General features: G+C 40.7%; 2 protein-coding genes across 6 annotated transcripts in view; one reads left to right on the plus strand and one right to left on the minus strand.

Annotated features, from left to right (window-relative positions):
- Positions 1-6,437, plus strand: slc5a11 (solute carrier family 5 member 11). Its single transcript, XM_054607648.1, has 15 exons — positions 1-95; positions 270-341; positions 500-604; positions 716-775; positions 871-975; positions 1,114-1,219; positions 1,326-1,406; positions 1,495-1,700; positions 2,453-2,588; positions 2,802-2,909; positions 3,003-3,153; positions 4,158-4,326; positions 4,696-4,911; positions 5,501-5,675; positions 5,774-6,437. The coding sequence occupies exons 2-15, from the start codon at positions 273-275 to the stop codon at positions 6,004-6,006; spliced, it is 1,920 nt and encodes a 639-aa protein (XP_054463623.1). The 5' UTR covers positions 1-95; positions 270-272; the 3' UTR covers positions 6,007-6,437.
- The window catches only part of arhgap17b (Rho GTPase activating protein 17b), a 22,083-nt gene continuing 1,946 nt past the window's right edge, over positions 6,437-26,573 (minus strand). Inside the window, exons 2-21 of one of the 5 annotated variants that reach the window (XM_054607642.1) lie at positions 23,910-23,949; positions 18,268-18,372; positions 17,681-17,757; positions 16,794-16,905; positions 16,397-16,473; positions 16,170-16,272; positions 15,735-15,803; positions 15,493-15,574; positions 15,055-15,182; positions 14,424-14,535; positions 14,260-14,341; positions 14,015-14,095; positions 13,452-13,565; positions 13,257-13,348; positions 12,177-12,315; positions 11,080-11,367; positions 10,342-10,463; positions 9,846-10,250; positions 8,514-8,565; positions 7,756-7,845 (exon numbers count right to left, since the gene is read on the minus strand). In XM_054607642.1, coding sequence (XP_054463617.1) covers positions 8,558-8,565; positions 9,846-10,250; positions 10,342-10,463; positions 11,080-11,367; positions 12,177-12,315; positions 13,257-13,348; positions 13,452-13,565; positions 14,015-14,095; positions 14,260-14,341; positions 14,424-14,535; positions 15,055-15,182; positions 15,493-15,574; positions 15,735-15,803; positions 16,170-16,272; positions 16,397-16,473; positions 16,794-16,905; positions 17,681-17,757; positions 18,268-18,372; positions 23,910-23,949 — 2,236 coding nt within the window. In that variant the 3' untranslated portion in view covers positions 7,756-7,845; positions 8,514-8,557. Of the gene's footprint in view, positions 7,846-8,513; positions 8,566-9,845; positions 10,251-10,341; positions 10,464-11,079; positions 11,368-12,176; positions 12,316-13,256; positions 13,349-13,451; positions 13,566-14,014; positions 14,096-14,259; positions 14,342-14,423; positions 14,536-15,054; positions 15,183-15,492; positions 15,575-15,734; positions 15,804-16,169; positions 16,273-16,396; positions 16,474-16,793; positions 16,906-17,680; positions 17,758-18,267; positions 18,373-23,909; positions 23,950-26,573 lie in introns of all 5 variants that reach the window. The other 4 variants (XM_054607644.1, XM_054607645.1, XM_054607641.1 and 1 more) reach the window with 4 other exon arrangements.

A 26,573-nucleotide genomic window follows, 5' to 3' on the forward strand; every position in this document is an offset into this window, starting at 1 on the left:
CATCACCCTCTCCAGGCAGCAGAAATACCCTGGGCACTCTGGATATAGTGGTGCTGGTAGTCTACTTTCTGCTGGTTCTGGCTGTTGGCTTCTGGGTAAGTACAAGAAAAAAAGTGTCTAATACCTTTACCAAGCATTCTTACACGTCTTAATAACCAGTGATGCAGCAGTTGATGGAGCAGTCCTATCGTTCAGTTGGGGACATGCTGTCTCTCAGGTATTTCTCCTGGAATTGTACCTTCAACATGTTTCTTTGTTTTTTCTACCAGTCCATGTGGAGGACAAAGCGCAGCACGGTGGATGGATACTTCCTGGCAGGGAAGAACATGACCTGGTGGCCAGTGAGTCAAAAATATCTGTGTATTTTGTTTTCAGACTGTCTGACAAGCCACACTAACTCAAGAGTATATTAACAACTTAAAAAGTTAAAGGCAAAATGTCCAGCAGTTCAAAGTGAAATACTGTGGCGATCCTATTTCTGTCTCTTATCTTTATTTAGGTCGGTGCCTCGCTGTTTGCCAGTAACATTGGCAGTGGTCATTTCATCGGCCTGGCAGGGTCAGGAGCTGCTGCAGGAATTGGGGCTATTGCATACGAGTGGAATGTAAGATACTTTTTTTATATGCTCTAGAGACATGTTAATGTAAAAACAAGTTTGTTATGAAAGGTTGAGCTGTTTTTAAAGTGTGTAAAGTTCATATTTGGTGTTAAACAGGGTTTACTGATGTTGCTGCTGCTGGGATGGCTCTTCCTGCCCATTTATATCGCCTCTGGGGTGAGGCGTCTACACGACAAACAGCACACACACATGCTCACGCATTATTATTTATTCCTTTATATATAATCGTCTTTGAACTCTTTCATCGCCAGGTGATGACCATGCCAGAATATTTGCAGAGGCGCTTTGGTGGTAGAAGAACTCAGATATTTATAGCTGTCCTGTCCTTATTCATTTACATCTTTACAAAGATATCGGTATGATACAAATCCACAATAATTCTCCAGTGTTTCTACGCTGTAACAAATAGTTATATTTGTGCATGTATTAGAAATCCTTTATGTTTGTATTATCTATGTAACCACATGTGTCCCTCTGTGTTTGTTTCTTTCCAGGTGGACATGTATGCTGGTGCATTGTTTATTCAGCTCGCATTACAATGGAACATCTACCTTGCTGTGGTGGTGCTGCTGTCAATCACTGCTCTCTACACTGTAGCAGGTGACCTTTTATCCTTCCCTCGTCATTTAAAAAAACCTCTCACTTAGATATTAGACATGATGGTGTTTACTGAATGTTCTGTGTATCGCTGTATGTTGTTTCCTAGGCGGTCTGGCTGCAGTCATCTACACAGATGCTGTTCAAACTGCCATCATGCTGGCCGGAGCGCTCACCCTCATGGGCTTCAGTAAGTCAGATCTGTCTGCATTTGACACCATTCCATCACCAGCACTTTTATGTTCCAGTTTATCTGACACTGCTGTCCCCCTGTTGAGGCTTTGCGGAGGTCGGAGGCTGGGATGCTCTGATGGACGGATACCTCAACGCCATCCCTTCAATACGTGTGCCAAACTCAACCTGTGGCATCCCTCGAGAGGACTCCTTCCACATATTCAGAGACCCGGTGAACTCTGACCTGCCTTGGCCCGGGGTCATCATCGGCATGTCCATCCCCTCCATGTGGTACTGGTGTTCTGACCAGGTACAATAATAAAAAATAACTTTTTTGTATAGCACTTTTTCTAACAAATAAGAGCAAATGAAAGAATAGAGAATTACTACAGCAGCAATTAAAAATGTCCAAACAGTATACAAAAGAGTAAAAACAGACATATAGCAAATCAGGATATATATAAAAAAGTTCTTATTTCTCATTCAATTTTTATTTATTTAAACTAGATCATGTGCTGGCACGCCTGTTTTCAACAGGGAGAGCTGTTTAGAGAATATAGGATCCTTGAGTTCCCTACATGGATATAAAAAATGTATTAACATTGATTTTACTTTACAAAATTTCACAAGGTCTTTCATCTATAAAAGATGAAAGTGTAGTTTAGTGCTTTTCCCTCTTGTTTATGCGTATCCTCTGAAATTTAGTTTTAAAAAGTCTTCATCTGAAAATCCCCATCTTGAGAATTTGGCATGTTTTGCTCCTGAGAGAAGTAAAACATTCCTTTCATAAAATATCAGAGGGATAGCTTACCACCCAGCCCAAACTTGAGACAACAAAGGGCAGGAGTGTTTTTTAATGAGCACCTCTTTTCTCCTCAGTTCAGGTCTTCTACTCTAATCTAATCTAACGTGTGCATATAAAATCCTTACCCTTGATAACTGCCATGCTGTGTAATAACTGCAAGCTATATGATTTTATTATCCATTCTGATTAGACAGGCCCTCATTAAAATGTACTAACAAACTGCTGTGTAACTAAGGGTCATCTGTGATCTTCTGTAGGTCATCGTGCAGCGCTCCTTGGCTGCTAAAACCCTGACCCATGCCAAAGGTGGCTCCCTCATGGCTGCTTATCTAAAGATTCTGCCTTTCTTTATTATCATGCTGCCTGGCATGATCAGCAGGATACTTTACACAGGTACAGTATGAAATGTATGTTTTAATTAAGACATATAATAAGACAGAAGCTGGGAAACTATATATGACTTCTGTTTATTAGTGTTTAATGTTATACATTTACGAATGGCTTATTCAGTACTAAACAGACTGGTTGCATTCAGGTCATGTTGATATGTTTCAAGTTTTAATGTTAAAAATAGTTTGAGTGTTTTGTTTTCATGATATTGTGTAGATGACGTGGCGTGTGCAGACCCTGAGCTGTGTAATCAGATTTGTGGAAACCCAGTGGGTTGTTCAGACACAGCTTACGCCAGACTGGTCATGGAACTGCTGCCTGCAGGTGAGATAGTTTTCACTTGTTCCGCCTCCTGTAATGCCTTTTTTCTCTCTTTATACATATTTAATGCCAATCTCTGTGTGTTTTCCCTCCCAGGGCTTCGAGGTTTGATGATGGCGGTAATGATTGCTGCCCTAATGTCCTCTCTGACCTCCATCTTCAACAGCGCCAGCACCCTTTTCACAATGGATCTATGGAAGACTTTCAGAACCCGGGCATCCGAGTGGGAACTTATGATTGTGGGCAGGTAAGTGACCCCCTGCGGACAGGAAGGCATCATGCAACAATAACATGCTTTTTAACATGTCAAGAAAGTCCAACTTTAATGATTATTAATGATTATGATAATGATTTGTGATCATTATTTAGGTAGTGAACTTACTAATCATCTTTATTATAATTTTCATTAATTTATGCATTTATTTTTTTCCCTCTCCTCCTCTTTCTCCTCGGACATACCTGCACATACCTCTGGTCACACCTATTAACATACAGTAGTTATATATGACAAACATAGACAACACACTTTCATACATGCATACTAACAATCCTCTAACTAACAAAAACAACCAGAGATCTGTTTCATATTTCATATGTTAATGTTTGTATATTTTGTGTTTTATTAACAAATATTTACAAAAAAAGAGCTTAAAAAAATGGTTGGACAGTGTCTGAGGAATACAGAGGGTCACCCTGCTGACTGCTTTTTTCCACTGAGGCTTTAAGTTAAAGGTTAAAGACTTAAACATCTTGGCAAATATTTCATTCCCACTCAGACCATCTACAATTAAAGTATACACCACGCATGGCATTATAATGCACTGGATGACATCACCCACAAAATTGCATATTAAATCATTGTATCTTTCTTCACCCAAACCATAACCCCTCTTTCCACATTTTATTAAGTAATGGCTTCACCAGATTTTCCTGTCTAGCCAACACGCGCGCACGCACACACGCACACGCACACACACACACACACACACACACACACACACACACACACACACACACACACACACACACACACACACACACACACACACACACACACACACACACACACACACACACACACACACACACACACACACACACACACACACGCACACACACACACACACACAGTATTATATTCCTTACAAGCTGTCCAGTAATCAAATCTTCTGTATACCATGTCCTTGCAGAACTGAAATGAATTATTCTGTGTTAAAATCACAGATCTTGTGTTTCATGTGTGTGCTGCAGGGTGTTTGTTCTCGTGCTGGTGGTGGTGTCTGTGCTGTGGATTCCTGTCGTCCAGGCCAGTCAGGGTGGGCAGCTTTTTATCTACATCCAGTCCATCAGCACCTACCTACAGCCCCCAGTCTCCATCATCTTCCTTGCAGGGTGCTTCTGGAAGAGGGCTAATGAGAAGGTAAGGTTGTCTCTATGCTCAATTGTAAGAATGACCAAATCATTTTTTATCAAACATATTATGTATTCATTGAGACACGGAACAAAAATAGCGCATAAGTATCAATGTTGGGGCATATTGAACATTGGGACGGTTGTATATGTAACACATTTACTGTGGATAACAGGCTGCACACAATCTTAGATACCTTACTTATTAGATGTATAATCAGAAATAAAACATTTATATTCATGAGGCGAAATGTGAGAAATCCCTGTTGCGTCTTCAGTCACTTTTTGAGTCCTGATTGGATAACAAAAGCTGCACTGGAACAGCTGTAACTACATGCATGAATTATTGTGCTAATCTTCCTCTTCTTTCTTAAATCAGGGTGCATTCTGGGGCCTGGCTATCGGCCTGGTGGTGGGCTGCATCCGCATGTTGTTGGACTTCATTTATCCTGCGCCCCTGTGCTATGAGGAGGATGACAGGCCCGGGGTGTTGAAATACGTCCATTACCTATACTTCTCCACGTTGCTGTCCTTCCTCACACTGGCTGTGGTGGTTGTAGTCAGCCTGGCTACAGAGGAGCCCAAACCAGAGCAGGTGAAGTCCCTTAATCACTTTAATTTTCTCTATTATTCTATTTAATTATATGGCACTAGTATTGATCTTGGGCAATTGAATCAGATGTATAAATTAACTTTTTGAGTTCTTATTGCAAGCAGACCAAATGGTTTAGATTCGGTGCTTCTCACCAAAAACATTGAGTGCATAACTAAAAACATAAAATGCATTTTGTTCCATAGAATTCTTCTGAAAAATAGTTTCAAAAACATTGTTTTTCAGTCTTCTTCCATAAGTGCTGCTGCACAAGATACAAAGAACACAAGGCTCCGCTCATTTCAACATCTCTCTACAGCACCACAAGGGGTCAATAACAACGCAGGGTACCTTGTATAAAAACAGTTTTAGCTTAAAGTACACCAATATTCAACTGTACCCAAATGTATCATCATTTTGGTCCATCAGAAAAGCATGTCAGCCTATTTTTGTTGTAAATCACACCTGACTTATAATATAAACAGCTAAAGGTGCAAGCCAGTTATATACTCATACCCTCTGACTAATAACTGCAGGAGAATAAATCAGATATCTTTGTAAGTTTACTTTTTGAATATCTTTCTTTGAACAGATTAGCCGCCTCACCTGGTTCACTAGGTCCGACCCGGTGGAGCCCAAAGAGCAGGTCTATTCAGTGGAGCGGAGCAGTCAGAGCTTAGAGGTGATCCCTAGTCAGCTACATGAGATGGAAGTCACAATAAGAGAGCAGGAGAGCAGCAACGGAAAAGCATGTCAGCACAGGAAAGGTGGGTCTCTGTTCTGAGCTGCCATTACACTTATCCATTTGTCAGTCAGTCCTGCTGGTGAACGCACCCTCTTTCTTCCTTCCTTCTGAACTCTCCAGACTCCTCATCATCCGTGTCCAGCGTCCAGAGCCAGTCCAGGCTGATGTCTGCCCTCTACTGGGTGTGTGGGATGGAGAGAAGGAGGGAAGGAGTCGATAATCCTGTGACGCGTCCTGCACCTGAACAAGCTATCTGTTCTCTGGAGGAAAAGCCACGACTAAGAGTCATTGTTAACGTTAACCTCGTAATTTGCCTCTCTGTAACTGCCTTCATCATCGGCTACTGGGGTTGACAGGCAGGTCATGAAACTCTCAGTGGACACTTGGTGTGTGGGGTGGGTAAATAACTGTGTATATATTATTTTTTCAGAGTGTGAAAAACATTCAACTTTCTTCTTGTTTTTGGTCTTAAAACTGACAGTAAAATTGAACATGTTCATACAGCGATGTTATTTCCTTTAAAACACACGGTTCTTTGTCATGTTTAACAATTCGTACAATTTCACAACATTGATGCCTGAAAGAATGCTTACGTCACATATTTTGATAAAAGCTCCTCTCCTCATCTTTTTGTAAAATAATAACAACTGAAAATGATACCCTACACTGACTACGATGACTGATGCAGGTGAAGTCCCCTACAGGCTTTGCATCCACCTTTGTTTGAGGATCAATTACATTTTGACAAATAACTGAAAAGAAGCTTACAAAACTGTAAAATGCTGAACAACCTTTAATTATCAAGAATAATGATGCATTGTATGATGCATTATGTGCGGAAAAGCCAACATAAAAATGCTAACAAATAGAAAATAAAAAAACATAATCAAAGAGCTGAAAACACCCCAACAAAGAAAAGATTGTCAGCCGTGTGAAATTATACACAAAGAAGAATTTTGATGTATTTGGTCATAGCTTTGAGCTTGAGTGGGAGTGATCAATTACAAGCTATGTATTAAAAATATAATTAACATAATCAATGTATTTTAAAAAAATCCCTTTTATTGAGGAAAACTAATCTAATCTGTGGTTTAAAGACATTTTGAGCTTGTCAAACCAGGCCATTTGGAATCAAATAATATTGAAATGAAATAAAATAATATTCTACCCACTGGATTAATAGAAGGAAAAATGAAATACTAAAACGTACAGCATGTGTACTGTAGAGAGCACACCACTGGAAGACAACTGCATCTTATATTGCACAGAATAGTTTGGTCATGAGCAACAATAATAGGAGCTGAGCAGCTCTAAATTTTCATAAAATTTCCTTAGGCCCATTTCCATTTCTTTGGTCATTAACACTTGTATGCTGAGTGTGAAGTGGGTCAGTTATTGAAAAGCCCTTTAAACTGAACATCACATTCAGCCAGTTGAAACTGACAAATCGGAAAATTATAAATAGATCATCAGTGGCTGTCTAACACTCAAATATCTCCACACAACTTTACTGAATAAAAAAATACTAGTTGCCAGGTCTATGTTGTGTTAAAACCAGAATAACAGATTTCTATCTCCAAAAACAATTCTAGCATCAAACCTGTGTTATCAATTGCTAGATATATATATATATAAAACAAAAAAGAAGAGACAAGTGAAAGCTTAGCACCCTTTGAATTCAGCTGCTATGTGTTCAGGTTATATATATATATATTTAAGTCTCATTAGCCTCGGGGCTAAAAAGGCTCTGCAGTCCAATCTTTAAAAAACCTGCAAAATAGAACAAAGGGAGTTTTATATGAAGTCCAATAGCTGGACAGGAATGTTGATGTTTCTCTGGGGTGAGTCTCAGCAAATCAGAAGAAAAGGCAGCCATTTTTTCCCAGAAAGCAGTCTGGCATCATGTGCATGGAGCGTGAGGAGCTGGGCTGAAGTGACAGGTCTGAGTTTCCCGTCTGATATTTGATTCTAAACATTCAAATCTGTTACATGGACCAGCTGAGTGAAGGAGGATTTGGACGACAGCGATCCCTCATTTTTTCACAGAGCGGTGAACTCTGTCTGGATCTGAGGGTCTGATTGCGGGGCAGGGGTGGTGGTGGGCTCCTGACCAGCAGAGCTCTCCCCTTGTTGGTCCACAATCACCTCAGGGATGAGGGCTCGTCCAATCCCCTTTAGAAATAGGCCTCCATCTGTGCAGGGCAGTTAGAGAGACGTATCAGCAAATAAATCTGTTTAGACGCATCTTAAACTCGGGTTCAAGCGGTGAAACAAACATATTAGCCACACACACACCCCACCCCACCCCACCCCCCCCCCACACACACACACACACACACACACACACACAGACACACAGACAGACAGACAGACAGACAGACAGACAGACACACGTTATTTCAAACAGGGGAGCGCACACACCACCTTTGTAAGACACCAAGGATTGATGGTTCTTTTAAGTCTAGTCAATATTGCAATAATAGTAACAGCTAAGTGACGTTTCTAGAGGTGGAGGCAGTTATTTGAGAATATCCTTGGTGTGTTAATCATTAAATGCGACACATTTTCTACACAGATCTGCTCAAGAAAATGTACATACAGAATAACAGCACACAATCAGTTTGAAGTCTGTTTTTAAGGGAATGTCCGTTATCACAGAAAACTGTTAGCAGACAAAAGGCCTCAGCATCGGGAATGGTGTGGGAATCCCAAGCATGTTAGTGTCACTGGACAGCAGGGTTAGATGCAGGACAAATGCATACTAATATACATAGATATATGTATATTAATATGTGCACAGCAACACCAACATGCAGCAAAACAGAAGCAAGGTTAACACATCAGCCAATCAGATCCTTACCATTACCTGCCTTGCAAAGCTCATCTTACAGGCAGACCAGCAGCTCAGACATCTGTAATATTTACACATTTCCTGTCATGCGTCAGATCACCAGAGTTACATTTAATGTGTGAAGCACTATGACACAGTGAAACCAAAAGCCAGGAAGCTAAATACAGAAATGCCCTGAGAGAAAGCGGAAATCACTTAATACTGAAAACAGTATCAGCAGACGACCAGCAAGTGATTTCCGTGTTGCAACGTCTACCCAGAAAAAGAAATCATGTTAGCCATCACTAAAGATGTATTCCTGTTGAGGTTTTTAGCCCTTTCAAGAAGCACTGTAGTTCATCTTTACATCTGAAATGATATATTAAATACATCATTTCATTAAAAAGCTGCATAAACAGTAAACTTTTTTTATTCTTTGGCTGACTTCCGTGGTGGAATGTAACCAACCCAAGTACTGAGCTTATGTATAACTTTGAGGTACTTTACCTGAGTATTTACATCTCATCTTAATTTATACTTCTACTCTACTACAGTTCAGCCACAAATATTGTGTCTTCACTCCACTACATTTATTTGACAATATATGTACAAGTTACTTTGCAGATTCAGATTGATAATACAAAATATGACCAACCAAACTACCTAGCAGTATATAAAGTAATACAATAAGCTCCACTTGTATCAGCTGAAACATCAAAGTGATTAATGCATTGATAATTATAACCAGGTTATATAAACACATATTATTTTGAAATAAACCATTCTGCAAAAAGAGACTTTTCATTTTTGGTTCCTTTTTTCTGCAAAATCGTTTGTACTTTTACTTAAGTAAAACTTTGAATGCAGGACTTTTACTTGAAAGAGTAAAGCAAATGTTGTACCTTTTTCTCTACATTTATTTTACAACTATAGTTATTTTTAGTTACTGTATTTATTATTAAATGACTTTCACCTGTAATAGAGTACTTTTAAATCTTGGTTTTGCTGCTTTTAGTGGAGAAAATCATCTAAAAGCTTCTTCAATCACTGACTTTCTTCAATTTGAGCACCACAGAACTGGCCTACTCTATTCTGAGCAATATGAGAGTTTCAATTGGAAATCTAATTCCGTCCACATGTGGTGCACCTAAAACTGACTTACATTGAAATATTTTTGTTACAGTACAAGTACCTTTTATTAATTTCTGCTGCCTGGTGTACCTTTATTGTTTTGAAATCTGATTCCTAACTGCAGTTTTCTTTTTAGGCATTGCTGCTGCTGCACCCTGTTTCTTATATAATGTATTAGTATGAAAATATTGAAAAAAAGGATTTGTGAGGCACAGGTAAAAGACTGTTTACCTGTTATGATCTTGGAGGCGGAGCCGAAGAGGCCATCACCGTTGTCATTTGCTGCAGGTTGAGGGGGCGGCGGCATGCTGGGTCGGGGCCGTGGCTTGGGGGCCGGCCTGGAGGGGCGAGGGAGAGATCCAGAGTGGTAGAAGTTGGAGTGCGGTCCATCGTGAGGAGGAGTGCCTGGAGGAGTTGGAGTGCTGGGGGGGGAGGGCTCCGACTCCCCCTGGGCCTGGTGGGCTTGAGGAGGTTGCGGGGGCGGGTGGCTGGGAGCGTGGATTAGGCTGTCTTTGCTGGGATGGCGTCGGGGGGCGATGGTCGGGTGATGAGGGGAGGCAGATGTCTGGGTGTTACTGGGTTGGGAGGAAAAGGGGCTGAACTGTTTGGGCGGGGCTGGAGCCTGCTTCTTGGTGCCTTCAGAGGAAAACATAGTTATTACATGACATTAACAACATTGACTTGATAGTATTACATAATCAGAGTAATAATCAGTTCACTCTCTCACCTCTGCGAACCATGTGTGGACTTGTACCCCTGGATCCACCCTGAGAGTGGGGGGTTCCTACTGTAAGATGGACTGAACCATTCCTCTGGGTAGGGGGGGTTGACATGAGATCACGAGCTGGGCTGTGGGAATACAAATAATCCAAATGTTAATCCATCAATATGGCATCTGTACTTTAACAGATTTTAACAAGGAAGTGCTGCAAGAACTCATGCGAGCAACATACAAAACAAACGGCATGTATTCACATTAAGAAGCTTATTACATTAGATGAAAGTTGTAACACAGGTAACTCACAAAACCATATACAGACAAGTGTAGTGAAGAGGATGCAAAATCAAGAACAATCAAAAGTTTGTTCAAAAGTTCAGTTATGTGTTACATGCATAATCAGACATTGCCACAAAGTCAAACACTTAGACACGTAAGCGAGAAGAAAGAGGAGTAGATCTTTAAGAATAGACCGGTAATTTATCACAACAAGCAGGATGGAGGATTGAAGTTGCGGCATTAAATTATTCATTTGTTAAAATTAAAACAAATTAAAAGCTGAAGGCGTGACAGACATTTTTATTCTTATGAATTACATTATAGGACATCCGACATGGGAACTGAAAAGTCAAAGACCAATCAAACACATGACAAACAAAATAAAGGGGCAGGTGAGCTCCGGATTTCGCTGATTGGCTGCGAGCAGGCGGTGAAGAACTGTTGCTACCTCAGCTCCTTCCTCCTTACCTGTTCTCCTCTGCGCTGAGCTGGGTGACAACCTGAGGTTGCACTCTGGCTACCAGGACCCCACCACCCAGACCACCACCAACACCACCAGTACTAGCACCACTCAGGCCAGGCTGCTCGGCCTCTTTAGCCAGGGACTGAAGCTGAAGCTGGGGCTCAGGATGGGCAGGACCCCCGGCTTCCAGAGGGGGGATTTGGGGTTGGAAGGTGGGTGAGGATAGCTGTGGCTGCTTTCTATTTACAGTGTTGGTTCTACGTGGAGTGGGCTCCGGCTGTTTGTTAACAGTGCTAGGGAGGGGGGAGAGGGGAGAGAGTTCAGGAAGGCAAACCATACGCCATCAGACAGAACGAAAGAGAGAGAGACCGAGAGAGACAGACAGACAGAGAGAGTGAGAGAGACTGTGCAGGAGACAGAAAAAGACGCCACTTCCTGAGTTCAATGAAACCTGTTTAGAAATAAGAACCCCAAAAAAAACATAAAACCACAAGAGTGACCTTTTTAAATAGAACTTTGAACTGCGACATCTCTGCAGAGGCAGAAGAGACGGATGGCACACCATACAAACAAAATGCAACAGAGGAAGCCCACACAAAACATAAAACCAGCAACCTACAGAGTGACCTAAGCTTTTAATTAGGAAACAAAGAAGATAACACAAGAGTACACAAGAGCAACACACCAGAATTATAGCTCAAGACAAAATGGTATCCCAGTGAGGGTGAGATTATTCAAAATGGGTTTTGTTTGACGTCTTTTTCACGTTCAGTACCAATCTTGAGGAAAACATAACTGATTATCTTATGCTGTAATCATCTAAACATAACAAAACTATGGTGCAATAATCACACAAAGCATCATTCCCTTATTTTACTTATTAGTAACTGGATTCAGGGGAGCTACATTGGACTGCGGCACAGCTTTGAAGTCTGGACTGGGCAGATCTTCAGTGGGTGTTTCTGTGACTGTGATGGACTCGTTGGCCACTACATATAGGGCCGACACGACGGGGCCCCGCGACTCCTGCCTGCTCAGTGTCTTGGGACGAGACGGGAGGGTCAGGGGCAGGCTGAGGCTGAGGTTGGGGCGAGGCAGGTACCTGTCTTTACGGGGGGTGTGACTGTCCCCGTCCTGCCCCTGCAGGCTGCTGGGGCGTTTTCTATCCAGGCTGGGATCGAGGTCTGGGGTAGCTGGGTGGGCCGGCATGGCGAACATGCCCGACACGTTGAAGTCCACCTCTGGAGAGAACAAGGTGGGAAGCGATGATGTAAATTACAATGAAGATAAAGATGATCTTCTAATGATTGACAGCAGTTGTGGGAAGATCAGTAATTCAATTGTTATGTTATGTTTTTGCCTTTATATAAAAAATTTACCTCAGGATGATTAGTAAAGTTATTAATCCTCTAACTTTTCATCTAGCGCCATCATCTGATTAAATAAAATGATTTATTTGTACCAATACTTTGGTTTTATGCATGTTTGTGTTTAATCTTTATTCAAAAATGTTAACATGCTAACATATTTAACTTTGATGGTGATCTTGGTAACCATTATACCTGATAAACATCAGCTCGTTAGCATTGTTATTGTGGACATGTTAGCATGCTGTTGTAGCATTTAGCATTTAAGTACCAATGTGCCTGAATACAGCCTCATAGAGCTGTTAGCATGGCTGTAAACTCTTTGTTTTGTTTTAAGTTCTAATGAAAACTGAAATTTGATTGTTTGGTGGATTCAGTTTCTCTCAACCCGTCTCACATACTTTCAGTTTAATTACTGATTTCCAAAATACCCCCAAAGGCACTTAAACAACATAATGAATACAGCAAATACAAAGTAAGAAGAAGGTTTTTTTCTTTAAGTCAAGACAACACATTATTACTTATAGCTGTACGGACCTCCACAACAATTTAGAAAAAAGGAAGTGGTTGAAACATGTTCTACTAATAAACTCTGCTGTCTGCGCTTTCCGTTTATTCAAATAAAACACCACATAATCTTAGTTATGGCCATCATCAAAGTACACCTCCAAACAACATTAAAGGCGTACTGCGAACAGTTGATTGGTACATCTAACCCCAAATCTCTTAGTTGTGTTTTGTGTTTTTTGCTGTTCTTCTCTATTCAACCTCTTTTAGGTAAGACAGAGAGGAGTGCTTGTGCAGAGATGCTTTACCTTCAGGGAAGAACCAATCAGCATGCTGGATAATTGGCTCAATGATAGCGACCGCATGGACAGATGTGGCTGCTGCCATCTCAGCCAGCGTCCTGAACACGGCCACAAACAGGGAAGGACAGGAGGAAGCGTCATCAGCCTTAGCTTTACCTTTTACTTAGACTTAAATATGAGGTACCAGTGCACAGTTCTTACCCCTCAGTCTTTGCCCAAAGCAGGTTGGGCCCAAGGACTATGGAAATGTTGCTGGGAGTCATCTTATTAACCTCACTGTCCTGAGCCAGTTTAGCCAGAAACTTCACCAGATATCTGAAACAGACACTCAAATTGCTTTAAAAACCTCTAAGCTAATGCAAACGTGTCTTACAGGTAATTAGGCAAACAAAATTCTAAGCCAGTAGTTCTCAAAGTAAAGGGAAAGGTTTGGAGAGAGAAAAAAAAAAATGTGTGTGACAGGAATACATTTTCTCTTTTACTTTTTATTTAAAAAAATGTTTTTAAACATCTTCAACCCTTCAGATTTATCTTTGGATGCCAGATTGGGAACTACTGTTCTAAGCAGAAGTGAGTGCTTTGTTAATATGTCTCATAAGGCATCAAAGTGACTGCAAAATCTCCAGTATCACGAATAAAAGTGAAAAACGGAACAGAAACTAACTTGATACATTCAGTTCTGTTGATGTAGACTACTTTTAGAAAAGAAGCGTACACCTCCGCTGTGTAAGAACATTTTTTTGTTTTGCTGAAGATGCTCTTACCTGAGGTTTGCCTTGTGAGTTTTCGGCAAACGGTCACACGCCATCCACAAGGCCTGAAGCCTCTTGTCAGTGTCAGACACACTGAAACCACACACACACAAAATATTTACTTGTTACACAAGCCTCAGATTATCTAAAGCACCCTGTGAGCACACACTGCTTCAGGTGTGTGTTTAATGCTTATTAGAACAGAGGGAGTTTATTTTACAGGATATTAAAAGAGCCACATCTGTGTGTCTCCTTACTTGGAGGCTTGTGTCCATTCGTCGTACAGGCCAAAAGTCATTAGAGGTTCAGGAAGTTCCCTGAGGTAGGACTTCAGGGCTCCTGTGGATGAGGAGAAAAAGCTATGAGAAAATCATCTGGACCAGATGGGCTCACTTTTGGTGGATTTGTATAAGAGGTGTACCTGCGACTGCGTGGGGATCAGAGTAGAACTCCTCGAGCTGCGAGGTGGAGCAGTCCAGCGCTGCTTTTAGCTTCTTCAGTTTTGAAGCTCCTGCAGCTATTCTGAACAGACCCTGCAGACAAAATGACTGATAAGTTCTCTATGGTCAGGTACAGGTGACTGATTTCAGTCCTAAAATGAAAGAAGTGAGTCTGGATATCAGGAAGTAAAGCAAAGAAAGTGCACCATCCAGTAGACGAATGAGAAAGTCAACTTGAATTGTTTTTGTCGCCAAAAGAGATGTGGCTCTTTCGGGATGAGTAGCAGACAGACTTTTGTTTCCGTTAATAAAAATCTCCTCTTTGGGGAGTCTGAGGGTATGGTTACATTTTAAGAGAGAAATAGTGAATATGCTAATGCATAACAGATGCGCCCACACACACACACCTAACTGAGCACAAGTTGGCCACAGATGTTTCCAGACTGTACGTGCCATCATTTGTAGAGAGTAGTCCTTTTGACCCACATAGTCGACTGGTGAAGTTTTACGGGTACAAATTTATGTCCAAATTCTGGTTAATGAACCCTAAACTTTGTTCTACTTTACTCTACTTTAGCTTCTCCTGCTCTTCTGCCATCGCTCCATCCATACCTCCTCCTTCATGCCGGTCTCCAGCAGCATCATGACGCAGGCCTCCAGGGGCAGAGCGATCTCACGGCTACTCCTCTTCAGGTGCTCGTCCAGAGCCGTGCCGAACGCCGGCTTCTCCATCCAGGAGTCTGGGAGAAAAAAAGTCAGTGTATTTACACTTGAATGCATTTCTGTTCTTTGTCATTTTGTTTTCTGGGAAATTAAGTGACTTTGCTTCCATTGAGCTGGCTCTGTTATGATTTACTTTATTTGCACCGTCAACCTTGACATGAGCAATCCAACAAGTCAGTCTACATTTCTCAGAGCAGCTTGTGTGTTGTACAGTACAATAACAACTATGGCTGCCAGCTCTAGAACTATGTGAGGGTTTAGTGACGAATGCATGCAAAGGTTTTTGTTTTTTATTGTCAATGAATGTTTTTAAATCGTGCTTTTTACCTTGCTGTTTTTGGATAGCCGGTATAGCTCCCTCCAGAGCTTCCAGCGCCTTCCTGTGGTAGTCTGCCTGGGCCTCTAATAACTGTTACACAGACACAAACATAATCACAGGTCATATATACAAACCTTTGGCATAAAGCATTTACACTGCGTAACCAAATAAAACAGTTATGGTGGAATGGATCATATTTGCATCACATTTCCATTTCAGATCTAGATCATTCAAACTGACGTTCACCCACCAAGACATAATAGCTTGCGTAATCTCCCTCTTTGGAAGCACAGTTGTACAAGTCTGCAGAGAGCTGGTCCTGTAGGAAGAAACAAATATAAATACATATTTCCATGCATGGCAGTTATTATAGCAACCTTACATCTTCTGCTTTACTTTGCACTGAAAGAAATGACCTTTAATTACGTGCTCCTAATAATGTGCATAGCGTGTTTGTTCCTGTTACAAGGCTTCCTTTGTTCAGCCAGTTCATAAGAGATGATCCTAACTTGATGAAGAGGCCCTGACTGAAATATACAGCCATTGGATTAAATATTGTATATACAGTATAGTGTACCTAAACCACAGTTGGTAAAGCTTTGTGCTGTTGTCCTACAACAACATAAATCTTATTTTGAGAAATAAATCAGAAAACTGATCATTGGAAATTTAAGGCATGATCTACCTTGCATATTTCTACTTTGTTGAGAGCCTCGTCCATCTCGTCTTTGAGTGAATCGGCCTTTGCTGCCATAGCCTGGTTGTTGGACTTTGTTGCCTGGTACCATCTGCAGGCCAAGATATCATTTAGTCACTTAGGAATGTCTACAGTAAGCATTAGCATATTCCTTTTCCACAATTTGAAATTAAAGTTAACATTTGGGGCTAAATAAAGATTATAAACCAGTGTACCTCGTCTTGGCCGAGTCATAGTCCAGAACCAGCTTGGCAAGTTGTTTTCTCTGTTTTAGTATATTGGGAATCTCGATCTGTGAGAGAAACAATCAGAGATCAGTATGAGTTCATGCACACTTCATAGGCAAAACTGAGGATAACACCTTTTCCCGTGAGAACTTTTTGTCAATATGACTCACCCAGAACGGCAGTATAACACAAAAAGATGCCAAAGGCCATGTGGAATTTGGCACGACGAATGAGTTCAAACACTCACAATGTTAACGGATCTTGACCTGAGTTTTTAAGTCATTAGTACTTTGTCTTAAAATGCAAATTGACTACTTAATTACAAATACAAGCATGCAGGTCATAAGTGATCACTACATTATGAAGACAGCTGCAGTGTTTTTACCTCAGCCAGCTGGTTGAGAGGATCCAGGATGTCTCTCTCAATCTGGACTTCATGCTGCATCAGTTCAGCAGCTAACCTGCTCTCAGCCTCCCCACACACATCCATCATCTTGCTGCTCACACACAAATACACACATCACAAGAGAATGTATACATACAGGGCTGTTATCACTTCTGTTCTCACAGGGAGAAAAATGTAATGTAAAAGAAAACACAGGGACACACAAGAGGCCCTTTGTTGGACCCACAATGCTCCTTCCAATCAAATAGTCTGTTTCAATGTTGTATTTCATTAGGTTAGATGGAATACCTTTTTTTAAGACAGACAGTCTTCAATTATGTGCCAGCATGAACGCTGTACACCCTTCAAGGAGATATCCTGCTAATTTTCTAGGTTCATAGTTGCATTTTTTTACTAGAACATGTTTACATGTTTTTATGCTTAAAAAACACAGGATTTTTCTCAGACTGTCTGTCTAAATTTACCTGTATTCAGCCTGTCTGAAACACTCTGTTTTACCGCCTGTGTCATCACCGAAATAGCCCAGTCTGCTCTGATTGGTCAGCCGTTCTGGTCTTACGCATCTGAGCTGACGCGTCACTACAGCCAGGTACTTACTGTTTATGTCAACTACACAGAGTTCAGCGATGTTTCTAGCAGTGACAGTATAGTTATGATATCTCAACATTTCAGAAGTCCTGACGGTTCGTTGAAGGACACAGTTGTTTACAGGATGTGTTAATTTTTTCGTTGATTGAGCGATACTTTCATAGTATTTACATAGCACCTAGACCGGCTTTATAACCAAAGAAGACATGAAAAGCTCCCTTTCTACAATATGGAACATTCAAAATCTGGTAAAAGTCTAGTTAACGTTTATATCTCACCCAATCAGACTCTCGTCTCCTAGCTGACTGCCTCCCTCCTGCATGGCCTGGGACAGTGTCGTCAGTGGCAACTTTTTCTGTGAGCAAACCAGCAAACAAAGTTTAAACAGTAGCCAAATACCCAAAAGATAACCCAGTTATTAACTGCAGGCATTTCAAAAGAAAAAAAGTGATATAAAAAGCAAGACAAAGTAGCATAAACCACTGAGCTTTGCCAGTTTTATTGTGTGTATGTGTGGCAGAGGTAGGTGTGGTTTTCTGTGATAGTGAAGCTGGCATGAGGCCAGTGCTAAATATTTTTCTCCTGAGCGTGTCTCATATCAATGTGTTACACAAGATGACATTCTATGTGTTCATAGCACAAGATAGCATGGCCTTGATAATACTGACAATAATGTCAGAGTGATTCACCCTTATTAAACCTCTGTATGAGCTATAGTGAATGGAAAAGCTTTACATAGAGATGGTGTAGTATGTTGCTAACATGCTGAGATGATAAGACAAGGAGATGGCAGGCCTGCTCAAAGTTGCTAGTATCAAAGTGCAGTTCCTGAATGAAAAAACAGTCAAGAGACAGTGCTTCTTACATGTCTCTTCTCTGTGTCTGTGCCCAGTTGACCTTGCAGACAGGACACCAGCCTCTTGTGTGTGTTGTGCGACACCAAACGCACCAACTCCAACCGCCTCTCGATCTGTGCGTGCACATGAGACACAAAATGTTATAAAATCAGAACAAAACAGCTGCACATCCATCTTTAAACTTTCCATCCTGCTCTTGTTTTTGAAAGATGATAGAGGATGTCGATGCTGTTTTTCTAGCTCTATTTTGCAGCGTGCAGTGTTACAACAGGCAGCACTGACATCCAGATGGAAGGAATCATGTCAGATAAGTAACAACGACTGATGGATGTGGTCTTTACTGAGAAAGAACAGAGAAAAGCGACATATGAGGACTCCATGTAGAGATATTATCAAATCATTCTGACTGCAGGCCTGATCTGCTGGCTATACTACATGAGCAGTAAAGTACATTATTTATAACATATATGCTTTACCTTACCACAACCCATTTTCCAGAGCATGACTTCTGTTTCAGATTGATTTACTACCTTCCAGGCAGCCAGTTGCTTGAGTTCATTTCACTTATCTGCCAACATTGATACCCATCCAATACATTTTCTTACCAAAATCTAAACTCTGTGTAACAAGTACCTCACTGCAGGAACTCATAAAAAAAACAAGAGAATACAGGCTAGGGATTTCTTTGACCAAATGTAATTTACAGCAGAAATTTTCGGGACTATTTTATTATAACTGTCATAAGCATAGAAACTGTAAAATGGCAACGTGTATAAAGCTCAACCATTACAAATTTTCTGGGAAATCAATTTAGAATAAGTCTGTCTGTTTTGGCCAATCCATCAATATCAAAACAATATAAATCAAGTTACTTCATCACATTGAAAATGTTAAAGTCCTGTTAATAGATTTGCAACATTGCCTACAATGGCATAGTATAAAACCAGATATTACTGCTGAAAAACACTGTATCTCAGAGCTTGAAGATCCCAGAAAAAGACCGATGTTGTAATTAAAAGGTTTTCTTTTGGCAGACAACTCTGTGATCCCAGATGTCAGAGTATCCTTGAACACACTCGGAGAGTTTTCAGTTCCTGCTCGCAGCCTTAATACCATGTGATAATAACTTAACTCTGTCAAGTTTCAAGCCTCTGTTGGTTGATTTCCACGTTACCGAAATGAACTGAAGCCAGTGGCTGAATGGAAGGTTTAAATGGACGGATAACTATGGTATGTTATGGAAAATGTTCAGTAGAAATGTTGAGTGTAAAGAATTTTTTGAGCTAAAGCAGGCAAAACACTATTGTTTTTAAGTATCCACTTCCTGTTCCTGTTTCAGTGTAAACATCCAGCTGTGTCACCACATCTGAGGCCCCTCGTTTGCTGTCTGATCCCCATCTAGCTCTCACTCTTCTTCCTTTACTTTTATCCTCGCTAAATTTCTGTTCTCTTTACGGCATGGCATGTATGTCTCTCTCTCTCACCCACACACACTTTTCTTCCTCCTCCCTCTCCCTTTACTCTCTCCTCCCTCTTTCTTGAAGCTGTTGCTCCATGCCAGACCACAGCTGGATATGGCTTCCTTGCCCTGATCCTATTGATTCGCTCACTATTCAGCTGATCCCCAACTCTGATTAATGCATGGTTGTCTAGCTCTATCTGGTGCCAGATCGATTGGATCCAGACCTCCAACACTCGATGCCAAGAGTGAAGGAAAAGAGGCCTGACTGGATACAATGTGCTATTGCATTGTTTCTGCCGAGTTTTCCATGGCTGTACACCAAAAGACCCTCAAGAGACACACAACGAATGCGTCTGTTTTGCACCATTTACATTTACAATGTCTCAAAGTTGAATGTTTCTTCTCTATGTTAATTGTCTGCATCTTTTTCCCAACAGTTTAATGACGCTGTTACTCTTACCACCTTGTTTTCACATTTTGAAAATAACAAGTCTGATGGTCTTTCAACCAGCCTCTTAAGTCTTATGCAGCCGGCTTTACTGAGCTCACAGGAAGAAATCTGACCTCAGGGAGAAACTCAATTATGGAAACACCCTAAAAAACAGAGTTGAAGAAAGTAGGAAAAAATGGCAGGAAAACTCCCTGATCATAGGCTCAGACAAGCGCACTCGATCCCCTCCGCCTGCCTCTACAGTTATGGAGCTGTCCAAAGGTTTACAGGACAGTTACTAGCATCTTTTTTTTTCTCCATACAGCAATGAAAACAGTGAACAGAGCGAGCTGGCGACCTCTGACCTGCCACAGCAAAAAAATGTGGAACATTTAGTGAGTCACAGAGGAACCAGGAGGGTGGATACAGTTTCATTTTCTGGCTTGGGGCTGTTTTAGTAGTCTGGATAGCTGGTGAACTAATAGGCTGGCCGACTTTGCTGGCATGATGGCTCACTGTCTGGTTAGCTGATGACAGTGCAGAAACAGGATCTCTTTATAGTCATGCTTGCTTTAATGAATAGTTTAACTTTTTGGGAAATATACGCATTCTCTTTCGAGCCTAGAGTTAGATGAGAAGATCGATAACACTCTCATGTCTGTCTGTAAAATATAAAGCTACAGCCTGCAGCTGGTTAGCTTAGCTTAGCTTAGCATAAAGACTAGAAACAGGGAAAACAGCTGGCCTGGCTCCGTCTGAAGGTGACACAAACTGCCTTCCAGCTCCTTTAAAGATCACTAATTAGCACATTGTATCTAATTTTCTTTATTTGTTTTAGTGTAAAAACAACAACAACAAATACAAGCAATAAAAACAACAAATAGTCCAGCACATTACACTCTCTAAAACCCCAACGTTTTTATATATTACGCTTTGGTTTTCGTGCTGATTAAGCAAGCAATATAAAGATGTAAATGAGTGAACTGTGGAGGTGCTGGTAGACAGATTGTATAACCTTCGGACAGAGCCAGGCTAGCTGTTTCCCCCTCATTTCCAGTCGCTTTGTGATAAACTAACCTAACCAATCCTTGGCTCTTGCAATGTATTTAACATACAAACATGAGAGCAGCATAAGCGTTTTTCCCAAAAGATAAACCCGTCCTTTAACAGAATGAGCTGGTGTTCTCAATGACAACGAAAGCTGAAGTTCTCTGTTAAACTCACTAGCTGGTTAGCTGTCAGATACCTGCTTAACATATCAGATACGAATATGCTCCAATATCCACTACAACAGTCCATTGTGTATCCTAAGTTGTAGTGAAATACTGAGCTATGAGACCAGTTCCAGCCTGACTCTCTTTACTGTATGAGAGCGTCCTCAACTTTCCCACTGAGGCAGGACACGTCCAAACAAGACAAATGCCTGAGCCAAAGCAAAGGATTATTGGAAGAAAATGGCACACTACTATGAAACCTAGTAAATCACAGTGTCAAATTTCAAGTTGGACGGTTGAGAGAAGGGGGTGTTGGAGCGTTTTGGGAAATGGGAAAGAAAGAAAACTACTCTCTCTCTCTCTCTCTCTCTCTGCTCACATTTGGAAAGAGGAAAAAAAAATCCCCTTGCTAGTGTGATTTAATTTAAATGCCAATACCAATTCACTGGTCTACGAATCAGTAAACCACGAACTAGGGATTTTATCTGCATGATCGTAATCATGTTGCAGATTCTGACTTGGAGGTCAAGTTGTTGTGCCTGAAGACTTCCAAGCCACTTCCACAATGCTGACCGCTTGACTGTCACATTCCTCACAGAGAGCTGGAGCTAAAGGAATGTCTAACGCAGCACAAAGCTCCTGTCGTTCAGGACGAGGACCAAAGACTGGAGAAAGCATTCTCTGGAAGGGCTGGGTCGGCATGTGCTTTGCGATCTTGGAACAATAGTGCTATATAGATGACTAAATTTAACTATAACCACTGTTAAAACAAAAAATAAAAGTTGTCTTGATTACAGCAAAGCTTTGTATATCTACTTATGCAATAAAGAAAAATAATCACTTTTCTCACCACCAAGCGTTTGCCTAGTTTGTTACTCTGTGTGGAAACCACAAGGTTCATAGTTCACTGCTGCACGTCATAAAACTTCGACTTTTATGATTGAATGAGACGCTTTAGACCTCACATTCACTTTTTTTCTTCCACAAAAGCCTTTCTACTGTTAACATGCTGTCATTTTCAGCCTCCCTTGAATTACTTCAAAACTCTTTTCCTAGCAGTGATCTCACAGTTTCACATGCCAGAGTACTCCCATCCCCCAGCACGCACACACAGAGAGAGAGAGAGAGAGAGAGAGAGAGAGAGAGCAGAGCAGAGAGAGAGAGAGAGAGAGAGAGAGAGAGAGAGAGACAGACAGAGAGAGAGAGAGAGAGAGACACACACACAGAGACACACACACACACACACACACACACACACACACACACACACACACACACACACACACACACACACAGACACAGAGAGAGAGACAGCGTACATCCAGTATGATTTTAAGATAACAGAACATTGCTAGTGTTCGCCTTGAGTGAAAAACCATGAGGAACCTTTCCCACAGAGCCAAACCCCTGAGCTGGTGAGTTGTAAGTGAATGAAAGACTCCCCAGTAATGTTTTAATGCCAGCAGTTGTACTCCAAGACTGCAGCGAGACTTGGCATCAACAAGCTGCTCAGGCATGATGGCTTTAACAGAGCCTGGCAGGAGAACTTGTTAGTCATTTGATAACTCCTGCATTTCATTCTTCCAGAAAATGACTTCTTAAAGAGCAGTTTTTACACTGAGACACTGTAGTTAATTGGGTTTGACGGTGAACAGGATGTAACAGCCTTCATGGGTGACTGATACTGAATGACACATTCACTTGTGAACAGTAGATGCTCGGGGTTCAACAATACAGTCAACTCATGGTTTGTACTATACGGGTTTCGCAGAAAGTTTCAGTTTTCTTGGTATTTGTATTTCTTTAAAATTCCGAATCAAATTTCAAATAGAATCATTTTCATACAAATATCTATTTGTTGTACAAGCAAGTCCTTATTGGTTGAAAAGTTTACTGAAGAATGCAAAATGGTGGTTTATGTAGGATTATTTTCATTATCGCTTAATCTGCTTTTTCTCCATTAATCATTTTGTTTATTTGTAATGGGTCAGAAAATGGCTAAGCATGCCTGTTAGAATTTCCCACAGCTCAAATGATATATTCAAATCGCTTGTTTGGTATTGTACAATTTAAGAGTCCAGAACCCAAATACATTCAGTTTACTATCATATATAAAAAAATAAACTACATCTTCATATTTGAGAAGCTTGAACCGTCAAATGTAAGTCAATTTTCTTGCAAAATAAACTATAAAATCAATTCAAAACTAGTTGCTTATTAATAATCTGTTGGACGATTAACCAACAAATCTAAAATATTGCCATTCAGTTGCAGTTTACAATGTGAAGCAACGTTAAGAAACATATGAATACAAAGACATACCATCTGCACACTGCTCCGTTAATGACTATTATTGAGGTTCATTGGTCACTCAACAAAGTCATACCATTGTGTTTTTGTAATGTGAAATACTGTGCTACAAACAGTCATCCATTACTGCAGTAAACCCTAAATTATGTGTCTATAACCCTGTTTAATCACAGATGTTGTCACTTAAATATATATATATATATCATTGACAGAGAAGAAGAATGTCATATTCACCTGTAAGAGGTCATCACTCAGCACTTCAGTTTTCTCAGCCCTGTTGAGGGAAACACGAAATATGAAGCAAAGGTCAAACACTGACAACAAATAGAGAAATAAAAACCGACAGAAAAACACCTTTGACATACAGAGATAAGACACATTAACTCCTGAACAATATAATGGAATGCTGAGGACTTTAGTTTAAGGGACACACCTGTCACATAGTAATGACTTCGAATGAAATACATAAAGAATGTATGTATGCGTATTTGAACATGTCTCACTTTGTACCCCTTTTTTTCTTATGAACACAAGTTGTATTTCAACAAAACAGGACCTAACTTGATGTTAAAACTTAGATGAACTGATCAGTTGCAGCAAACGAGACCATCAAACTAAAGCAGAAGAGTTTTTCCAGCCCAACCTGTCTGCAGTTTGTGCCTGCAGCAAATAAAGAAAGCGCATAATATGCCTAAACCAGCAATAAAATGTCACATGATTGTCAAGAAGCATATTGAGCTACTGGCTTTCATTTGTGCACACATACTCAACATGCATTCAAGCACCAGCCCGTGCCTGTGGCTGTTTTCCATGAAGGACCCGTTGGATTCCTCCACCTTGTCCGAACACACACTTCCTCTTATGTCATCTGCACCTTGTTTGTTATGGTAACAGGGGAAGGTGTGTGTGTGTGTGTGTGTGTGTGTGTGTGTGTGTGTGTGTGTGTGTGTGTGTGTGTGTGTGTGTGTGTGTGTGTGGAAGAGGGCGGGAGTTGCAAAGTGGCTTGTTGATGTCTGAAACACACTGCACATTGTAGCAGAGTCTGCAGAAAACAGGACAGTGACATCACTCCAAAACCTTGAAATGCCAAAATCACCCCTGAAATAAGAAACCCATTTACCTCTTTATGTGACTCTCAAAGCAGATTTTCACCCATTTTGGAATCTTGCTGAGCTAGTGAGTGACCACACACACACACAAACGTGTGCACCTATCATGTCTACGAACACAAATCCCTGTAGACCTTCTTCTACAGAGCAGGCCCACACTATAGATCTAAACCTCACAGGGATCAATTAACCTTCTCCCCCGCACAAGAACTATTACCTAATACTGCTGTAAATTACACCGTAAAGATACAGGCCGACCTCACATATGCCTGAAATATCCTGACCTTTAGTCAAAAACACCTTTGGCTGCACTCTGCTGTCTCGAGCTTGGACCATTAGTATAAATTAAAAGATACAGTGTTTTTGTTCGCTGCTGCTGGCTGGCTGAGGGCTACCAAACGAAATTTCGTTGTATCACTACAATGACAATAAAAACCTCTTTATCTTTATCTCTTTATCAAAGATTCTTGTTTTTCATGATTCATGATGAAATCTGTCCATTTTTTATGGCAAAAATGTACTGGTTGAAGTATCTCAGATGTTAATATTGCCTGGTTTTCCTGCAGTTCTAGGACAGTTAATAAAATATCTTTGGGTTTTGGACTTTCGGTCAAACAAAACATTGGGCCCCTGGGATCTTTTGATGGGCATGTTTTGCTCTTTGCTGACATTGTTCTGGCAAAACCATTCAAAAAGAAAATGCATAGATTAATCTTTATAGAAAAAGAATTGTTAGTTGCAGACCTAGTTGATATCAAATGTCTGGTCAGATTCATTATGTCTTGTTCTTTGCTCAGATAGTTTTTTTGATGGCATTATATACAATCCTCAGCCAGAATACCTACACACTGATCCACATGATCGCATTACACATTAGGCTTTACTGGCTCACTACGTAAGCAAGCTTTAGATCGCTATCAATATTGAATCAGCATTGATTCAGCATTTGACTGGAGTGCAGCTTGACTCTGGCCAGCAGCTATTGTTCTAAGAATAGACTCCCACAATGCTGGAGCCCAGACCCTCAAAGAAAACTTGGAGCAAAACAACACAGAAAGACAGAAAGAGTAGAAACAGTTACTGTGTTTTCTGTACTGAGCCAGTGAAAAAAAATGAAACACACAGATTCTAAAAACCTGTTCGTTTTCATGTTTTATATGAGTTTTGTTAAAAGTGCTCCTTCTACGCTCATTTCTCTAAAGTTTCTCCAGAGGTATTCACGGAATTATAAACATTGCTACGCTACGAGCTTAAACCACACTGTTACAACTACATGTAAATCAAACTGCTTCCTCTTTTATAAATAACACGCCCCTGTGGCTGTGTAACGTCCCCAGCCCTTCTCTGTGTCCCCGTCAACAACCATGGAAACGCTTACTCCACAAAAAAAAAAAGAAAAAAACTGTGCCCGACCCTTCCTGTGCCAAACAGAGAACAACATCATCACAAACTGGCATGGAGGGGCACAAATGCACTGGTGTGTGATAAGAAAAAATCTGTTTGAGGTCCATGTTCATTAATGCTTTTATGTGTGGAAGTATGGTACATGTAAACAGACGGAAAAACTGTTTCCAAAGCAGTGGAGGGGTTGTGGTTGAGATCCTTCTGAAGGCACTTTGATGTAACTTAATACTTTTTCTTTAATAGTGAGTCATTAAATTGATGTAGAGCTGAAAGATTTGGTTGATTAATCGTTTTGGTCATCAGTTATCGAGATAAAAAATGATTACGGATTTGCTTCTTCCGTTTCTAATGTTTCATAGTAAACGTTTGTTTACTTTTGCATTTG

This window comes from Anoplopoma fimbria, chromosome 11 (assembly GCF_027596085.1).
Source record: "Anoplopoma fimbria isolate UVic2021 breed Golden Eagle Sablefish chromosome 11, Afim_UVic_2022, whole genome shotgun sequence".
Taxonomy (NCBI): Eukaryota; Metazoa; Chordata; class Actinopteri; order Perciformes; family Anoplopomatidae; genus Anoplopoma; species Anoplopoma fimbria.

Excerpts from the sequence above, each read along its gene's own strand:
- slc5a11 (XM_054607648.1), top strand. The coding sequence starts at position 273 with ATGTGGAGGACAAAGCGCAGCACGGTGGATGGATACTTCCTGGCAGGG. Across the intron at positions 976-1,113 it reads ACATCTTTACAAAGATATCG|GTGGACATGTATGCTGGTGC; the intron begins GTATGATACAAA and ends GTTTCTTTCCAG. Across the intron at positions 5,676-5,773 it reads AGCATGTCAGCACAGGAAAG|ACTCCTCATCATCCGTGTCC; the intron begins GTGGGTCTCTGT and ends TGAACTCTCCAG.